Source organism: Megascapheus bottae, chromosome 25 (assembly GCF_031878675.1).
Source record: "Megascapheus bottae isolate mThoBot1 chromosome 25, mThoBot2.hap1, whole genome shotgun sequence".
NCBI classification, from domain to species: Eukaryota; Metazoa; Chordata; class Mammalia; order Rodentia; family Geomyidae; genus Megascapheus; species Megascapheus bottae.
In genome coordinates, this window is record NC_143533.1 from 1,829,894 (window position 1) to 1,838,314 (window position 8,421).

At 49.8% G+C, this 8,421-nt stretch overlaps 1 protein-coding gene across 1 annotated transcript; it reads left to right on the forward strand.

Moving 5' to 3' along the window:
- The first annotated feature begins 3,225 nt into the window (after positions 1–3,225).
- On the forward strand, positions 3,226–8,007 carry Chp2 (calcineurin like EF-hand protein 2). Its single transcript, XM_090357701.1, has 7 exons — positions 3,226–3,402; positions 3,864–3,936; positions 4,044–4,124; positions 4,208–4,338; positions 4,477–4,538; positions 6,462–6,584; positions 7,104–8,007. The coding sequence occupies exons 1-7, from the start codon at positions 3,336–3,338 to the stop codon at positions 7,155–7,157; spliced, it is 591 nt and encodes a 196-aa protein (XP_090213827.1). The 5' UTR covers positions 3,226–3,335; the 3' UTR covers positions 7,158–8,007.
- Positions 8,008–8,421: the final 414 nt, after the last annotated feature.

Here is an 8,421-nt window from a genome sequence, read left to right on the forward strand (position 1 = left end):
ACAGCTCCACTTCCAACTTTCTGTGGTTAATTGAAGTTCAGAATCTCATGGAATGTCCTGCCCAGGCTGGCCTGGAGCACAATCCTCAGAGTGCAGCCTCTTGAACACAGGTGTGAGCACCAGTGCCTGACACTTTGTCTTTTTTTAAAAGAATGTTAAACCAGGTGTAGTGACACATACCTGTATGTGACTCGGTTATCCAGGGGGCAAGGAAGGAAGTAGGATGATTTTTATCTGAGATTAGTTTGAGCTAAAGTACTAGACCCTATTTTATTTTATGTTGATTATCTATTTATTTACTTGGTCAGTCATGGGGCTTGAACTCTGAGCGTGGGTACCATCCCTGAGCTCTTCAGCTCAAGGCTACTGCCCTCATCCTTGAGCCACAGTGCCACTTTCCAGTTGTTTTCTAGTGTTTAATTGGAGATAAGATTCTTATAGACTTCAGTGCCCAGGCTGGCTTTGATCCTCGATGTTCAGATCTCAGCCTTCTGAGATCTAGGATTACAGGTGTGCACCACCATGCCCCGCTCCAGACCCTATATTGAAAGTTAGCTGGGCGCGGGTGGCTCATGTTTGTAATCCTAGCTACTGAGGAGGCTATGAGCTCAGGAACGTAGTTAGAAGCCAAGTCAAAGGGCACTGGGGCTCAAGTGGTGGAATGTGAGCCTTGAACAAAAACAAACAACAAACAAATAAATACAAGCTCAAGGACAGCACCCAGCTCTGAGTTCAAGCCTAGGCCTGGCACAAAATAAATAAATAAATAAATAAAACGAAGCAAAAGAGTTCTGGGACATGGGTCAAATGGGTCACTTTTGTCTAGCAAATTGAAGGCCCTGAATTACAATTCTGAAATCTATTCTTTAAAGAAATCTATATTCAATTTTTTTGGCCATTTTTTCTGGTCCTAGGTCTTGAACTCTGGGCCTGGGCACTGTCCTTGAGCTTCTTTTGCTCAAGGCTAGCACTCTACCACTTGAGCCATAGTGCCACTTCTGACTTTTTGTGAGTAGTTTACTAGAGATAAGAGTTTTATGGACTTCCTACGTAGGCTGGCACTGAACTGCGGTCTGCATATCTCAGCCTCCTGAGTAGCTAGGATTACAGGTATGAGTCAAAAATGCCCAGCATTTTTGTCAATTTTTATTTGAGACCTATTTAATTATTATTGAGTGGAAAAAGTAGCTTTGTGTGTTCTTGATTATTCTTGTAAGCTCATTTTCCTAATTGAACCTTCATTCAAAGATAGCTGGCCATTTCTATACAATTTAAAGGCAAAAACAAAAACAAAACCCAAAACCAAAGTGGCCCAGTTTCTTTCTCCTTGGATCCGAACCTAGGACCTCTTAGTTACTAGGCAGGCACTCTACCAATTGAACCACGCTCCAGGTCATGGAAATGACTTAAATCCATTCCCATATGTGTTGAGGAGGACCAGGATAGGACACAGAGCTGTCTTGGATGAGGGACTGTTTGCTGTTCTTTACAAGAAGAATCCTTTCCAGTATCAGCAGCCCAAGCTGGCTTGTGGCCAGACTGTAGGGAAGCCTCCTTACCAGGGGACCCCCACCCCCGCCCCGCCGCACCCCTACTGCCTTGGGTTTGGAGAAGGTACTGTGTGTCTAGGCCCCTTCTCTCTAGAGGCAAATGTGAACTTGAACCTTTGTATTGAACTGTGTGTGTGTGTGTGTGTGTGTGTGTGTGTGTGTGTGAAAGAGAGAGAGAGAGAGAGAGAGAGAGAGAGAGAGAGAGAGAGAGAGAGAGAGAGAGAGAGAGAGCGCCTTTTTTCTTCTTCTGGTCCTGGGATTTGAACTCTGGGTTTGGGAACTTCTTTTTGCTCAAGGCTAGCACTTTACCAGTTGAGCCACAGTGCCACTTCTGGTTATTTCTGTGATTAATTGGAGATTAGACTCTCATGGACTTTGCTGCCCCAAGTTTGCTTCACACTGTGAGCCTTAGATCTCAGCCTCCTGAGTAGCTAGCATTACAGGTATGAGCCACTGGCTCCTGATTCTGAGTTTTTTTTTTTTTTTTTGATTCAAGACTAGCTCTGTGCTGCTTATTTGTGCCTATGAGTGATAATGGGGGTGGGGGAACTATTTGAAAACTAGTTACCCGTGCCTTCCAACTAAGTTTCTCAGTCTTTACTTTTCATTATCCCTCCGTTCACAGTGTCTTTTAGATGTTGTTTTACTGTTCCCTTTCCTTCCTTCATTGTGTGTATGTGTGTGTGTGTGTTCATGTTCCAGTCCTGGGGTGTGACCTTAGGGCCTGGACATTGTCCCTGAGCTTTTATGACTTAAGGTTGGCACTCTATCACTTAAACCACAGTTCTATTTTTGGCTTTTGGTTGGTGAATTGGAGATAACCATCTATGGTTTCTTCCAGACCATAATCCTCAGATCTCAGCCTCTTAAGTAGCTATAGGTATAGATAGGAACCATAGGTACCTGGCTAAACACTTTTATTTTTATTATTAATTATTAGTATTATTAATATTATTGCCAGTTCTGGGGCTTGAACTCAGGGCCTGGGCACTGTCCTTGGACACTTTTTGCTCAAGGCTAGTGCTTTGCCACTTGAACCACAGCACCACTTCCAGTTTTTTTCTGAGTATGTGGTACCAAGGAATCGAATCCAGGGCTTTGTGCCTGCTAGGCAAGCACTCTACCACTAGGCTGCACTCCTGGCCCAAGGCTAAACACGTTTATATGGTAGACAGCTACTCTACCCCGAACCACATCCCTAACCCCTAGGACAGCTGATTTTTTTTTTTTCCTTCAGGATTAGCCTGGATTTTAAGCCTTGGCTCAAGTTACTTAACAGAAATATGTAGACCAACAACCAACAGGTGAAGTGAAACTAGACTGGCTCAGTGTAACTGGGTTCGGGTGTAAGTCCTCCAGATCCACTGAAGAGTCCCCATCCCATCCTGTCCCCAGAGGAGGGCATGGCAGGGCGGGGACAAATGTCTCTCTCTTTCCTAGCAGGACTTGGAGATCTGGGGCCCAGGAGGAGGAGTTGGGGGGGGGAGGAGGAGCAGGAGGAGGAGAGGAGGGAGGTGCCCGGGCCTCGCCCAGCTCCTCCCCAGCCAGCTTCAATCTCAGGACTGAAACAACCCGTTGTTCGCGCCTGCTTTGGGCCGCAGCCCCGGGCATTGTTCTCTCCCCGCCGGGTCGCAGGTGGGAGGCGCGGAACGCCGGGGTTCTGTAGCCTGGCTGTCTGCCAGGCCGGCCTGTGGCCTTCGATCCCAGGGGTCACGGGGTGGCCGCGCCTGGGTCCCCGGCCGGGCGCAGGGCTCAGGGCGCAGGGCGCTGGGCTCCGGCTCCAGCATGGGGGCGCGCAGCTCCCACGTCGCCATCATCCCCGACGTGGACGACATCCGACGGGACACGGGCTGTGAGTCCCCGGGGCTGGGAATCGGAGGCGGCGGGGCGCAGCGTGGGGACCCCGGGAACGCGCGCTGGAGGGATGGATGGGTCTGCAGGTCCCGATCTGCGCCCCCACTCCTGCCTACCCAGGGGCTAGACCCCCTCCTGGGTGTCTGCCATCGATCGCAGGGTCCCGCGTGGGGTGGGGTGGTGTGGGGGTGAATTCACAGGTCCTGGAAGTCCTTCTTCAGGGAGGATCTCGTTTTGGGGGGGCTGTTTGGTGATTAGGGGGTGCGCTTTGGCTCTTTGGCTTTCTGATGGGAGGCGGCTCTAGGAACCACCCGGATCTCAAATTTAGATCTCCCCCAAGCTGATCCCAGCCCCATCAGCTGCATCTGTGCAGGGAAGGCATGGAGGCACCCCACAATCCGGAGGGCGTGCGCGTCCCGGGTGTGTGTGTGTGACCTCGTCCCTCATTCCCTCGTGTAGTCTCTCAGGCCAGCCTGCTCCGTCTCTACCACCGGTTTCGAGCTCTGGACAGGAACCAGAAGGGCTACCTGAGGTGAGGGGGAGCCGCTGGTCCTCCCATCTGTCTCCCCAACTCCGTTCCTCCCTCTTGGACGCCTTTGACAGATCCCCCCCCCCAACTTTCCAACTTGGTCGTTACAGTCGCATGGATCTCCAGCAAATTGGGGCGCTGGCGGTGAATCCCCTGGGAGACCGCATCATCGACAGCTTCTTCCCTAATGGGTGAGCCCATGAGGAGGGGGAGGGACCAAGGGACAGAGGGACGGAACGAGTATGACCACTGTCACCCCTCACCCGCCCCGCAGGAGCCAGCGAGTGGATTTCCCAGGCTTTGTGAGGGTCCTGGCTCATTTTCGCCCTATAGAGAATGAGGATCCGGGAACCCGAGATCCTAAGCAACCCGAGCCTCTCAACAGCAGGATGAACAAACTTCGATGTGAGTTCACTGGTTGTGTGTTGGGGCACGCCTGCCCAGCCAGCCCCCAGTCTCTCCACCCCAGACAGGTGCCCGGGTGGGCCTCCTGCCTCTCAGCTCTAGCAGGGGACTCATCTCACCTCCATTCTCTTTCCCCAGTTGCCTTCCAGCTGTACGACTTGGATGGAGATGGGAAGATATCCAGACAGGAGATGCTACAGGTTTGGTGGTGGGGGGTGGTGGTGGGGGGAATTCCAAGGCAGGACATGCTGCTTGGAGGGTGGGAGCTTTGGAGGGGCGCTGTGGGGCTGGGGGGGAGCTTAGGAAGAACCAGGGGGAGGAGTGGATGTGGGTTAGCTGGGAGATCGGGGTGAGGGAGTGGGGGAAGTGTCATTGGAAATGTAGTTACCTGTGTTGAAAGGGGAATTTGATCTGGAGATACAGAGAAGCCAAATTTTGAGAGGTCAAATCTGGAGTCTTTATTAGAATGCCCACTCCTGGGAGCTGACTTGTCCCACTTGAACCCACAAATGCACTTAGTACTTAAAAAAATATATTTGCCAGGGGGCCGGGAGTTTGGCCTAGTGGTTAAAGTGCTTGCCTAGCATGCATGAAGACCTGGGTTCGATTCCTCGGTACCACATACACAGAAAAAAAAAAGCCGGAAGTGGTGCTGAGGCTCAAGTGGTAGAGCTCTGGCCTTGAGAAAGTCCAAGGACAGTGCTCAGGCCCTGAGCTCAAGCCCAGGACTGGCAAAAAAATAAATATATATATATATATATTTACATACATTTGCCAGTCCTGGGGCTTGAACTCGGGACCTGAAAACTGTCCTTGAGCTTTCTCAAGGCTAGCATTCTACCGCTTGAGCCACACCACCGCTTCTGGCTTTTTCTGTATATTTGGTACCAGGAATGGAATCCAGGGCTTCCTGTATGTTAGGCAAGCACTCTCCCACTAGGCCACACTCCTGAAACACTACCACAAGGGTAGGAGAGTAAAAGAAAAGCAGAAAAACAACCTCAACAAACCAGATCAACTCAAATGGAGATCTGAAGAGGGATGCCACAGTATCCTGAGGAGAGTCAGGAGACAGTAGACATGATGCTATGGTGGCAGGGTTTGAGAGACTTAAATGGGGTCATGGTTAAGGGGCTAGGTCCCAAGGAGCTGGAGAGTTCAAAGTCTCCCGAGTTCATGATACAGATCTGGCAGATCCGGGAACCTATTATCCAAATCCTAGCCCCATCTGCTAGTTCAGGCACCTGTCACCTGGGGGTGGGGACAGGGAAGTGGAATTTCACCTTGAGTTTTCGGAAAATCCCCACCTTCTGATAACATGCCAAGATGGTACCACTTAGACCCAGTGTCTATGTTTCAAGAGGACAGGGATGGGGAAAGAGGTCAGGAATTTTGCCTAGGAGGTGTGATCTGAACACAAGAAGGCCATTGTCAAGCCCCCAGGGACTGGTGGTATCAAGCTGAGAAGTGGGAGCAGGTATGACAGAATGGGGTAGCTCCTTGGATTTCAGGTCTGGGAGATGGAGATGTGTGGAGGCTGGGTTGTACGTTGCTGTGATGGGCATGGGCAGATTCACTGTTGAAGTTAGGGATTCCAGGGTGATTGGATGGTGCAGAAGTCGGGGAATTAGTAAGGAGGCGAGACTGCTATAGAATGCTGTAAAATCACTACTCGTTACAGGAAAGGCTTGAAGGATGGGAGAATGGTGTGTGTGTGTGTGTGTGTGTGTGTGTGTGTGTGTGTGTGTGTGTGTGCGTGTGTTTGCATTTTTGCTTGGCTTTTTTTTTTCTTTTTGCCCACCTTGTGCCACAGCTCTACTTTCAGCTTTTTGCTGGCTAGTTAAAGACAAAAGCTTCATGGACTTTCTTGCCCAGGCTGGTTTTGAACCAGGATCCTTGGCTAGGATAACAGGCATGAACCACTCCACTCACACCCTGTCTTGAGAGAGAAGCTTTTTTTTTTTTTTTTTAAATTTATTGTAGTTTCTCTCTCATTCCTTTTTATGGTACTGGGGATTGAACCTAGGGCCATGGCTCGTAGCCTCAATTTTGTTTTTGAGATAGGCAGGTTTTGAACTCATGATCCTGCCTGGCTTACCACAATCTCTTCTTTCACTTCCCAGGTTCTCCGGCTGATGGTTGGGGTCCAGGTGACAGAGGAACAATTGGAGAGCATCACAGACCGCACGGTACAGGAGGCGGATGAAGATGGGGATGGGGCTGTGTCCTTCCTGGAATTCGCCAAGGTTGGAATGTCCCTGGGGAATGAAAGTTTATGTCAGGTGTCTTTTGGGACTGATGGACAGGGAAGTGAAGTTCAAAGAAAGCGGGCAGCCAGGAACTCTGACGCATGCCTAGAATCCTAGCTGCTCAGGAGACTGAGATCTGAGGAGCACAATTTATAGAAAGCCTGGCCAGGAAAGTCTGTGAGACTCTTATCTCCAATAAACCACCAAAAAGCAGGAAGAGAGCTATGGATCAAGTGGTAAAGTGCTAGCCTTGGGTACAAAGGAGCTCAAGGACAGTGTTCAGGCCTTTGGGGAAGGAAGAGAAGAAGGAAGGAAGGCAGGAAAGAAGGAAGGGAAGGGAAGGGAAGGGAAGGGAAGGGAAAGGAAGGGAAGGGAAGGGAAGGGAAGGAAAGGGGGCAGAACAACATTTGTCCCCAGGAGCTCTTGGAGCCCTAGGCAGGGCCCTGGGAAAGAGGCTGGAAGGTTAAAGGATTGAGACTGGAGCCTCCTGTGTCAACCACATCTATCTCTCCCCAGACCTTGGAGAAGATGAACATTGAACAAAAAATGAGCATCCGGATCCTGAAGTGACCTATGTGTGTGTGTCATCCTGCCTGCCAGCCAGAATCTGCTCGGGGTACATCCCTCAGTCCCATGGTGGCAAGATGCCCTGAAAATATTCTCTGACTTCTGAAATAAACTCTCTTGAGAGGCAATGAGAAGGGGGTGGGGAAGCTGGAAGGGCGGGTGCTTCTGGGTAGCTCATTTGATCTCGGAACTGTCCATCTGCCTACATAATCTTTTGGTTGGTAAGTGACTGAAAAATCTAGCTTAAAGGGACTGAAGTATGAAGAGGAATCTTACAGATTCCCATGATGAGGCAGTGTGGAAGTATGTGTCTTCAGGAACAGCTGGTTCCAGGCACCAAATGATATCATTGGGTGTGAATTTTCACAGCTCTCTTTGCTTTTGGCCTTCTTTTCTTCTCTGAAGGTTTGTTCCCTGATGGAAGTATATGACCATCATGGCTCTAGGCTTACATTTCCATGCCGTACCCAGTGGTGAAAGCCTTCCTTATTTCTCGAATTCTAAAGAAAAGCAGTATTGGACTCCCACTTCCCTCTACCTCCCCACCCCCAATCTTCTTTCTTATCTCCAGGAGAATAGAACAGTGTAATCGATCAAGCCTTTGTCCTGCACTAATTCCCAGATCTACGAAGTATGGTTTGTGGATTCAGGATGGGATCCTGGGGTGGCTTGAAAGAGAGTAAAATACTGTTGACAGGGGAAGAGAGGAGGGGAGAGAAAGTTTTGCTCTAGCAAAGCATGAAAATTACTGCTGGGTTGACCAAATGGAAGGACCCCTAAAACTTGGCCTCTTAAATGGCTTGTCACTGATGCCATCTGTGTAAACACAATATGATGTAAATACAATAAACAATATAGGCTTTCCTAAGAGTGTGAATTTATTCAAAGTCCCAGGAAGTAAGCCTGGTGTGTTCACAGTGAGTGGTTTGCACGCCACACAGCAGAGTGCACATTTTGTAGAGTATCATGATAGATTGCAGCCCAGCTCTCTAGCCATGCTTGTGGGAGACAGCCAGGCCACCTCCCCCCTCTTCTCTCCTAAGGATACCCCAGGCTGTCAGAACCAGCTGTGCCTACAGCTTCTTTTCACCAGTGCTGGTTTTGTTTTGGGGGGGGGTGGGGCAGGTACAAGTCCTTGGGTCTGAACTCAGGGAGCTTTTCTGCTCAAGGCTAGTGCACTTGAACCATAGCTCTACTTCTGCCTTTTTTCCCCCCATTTTTTTTTTCATGTAGTTAAGAGTCTTAGGGACTTTTCTGACGGAGATGG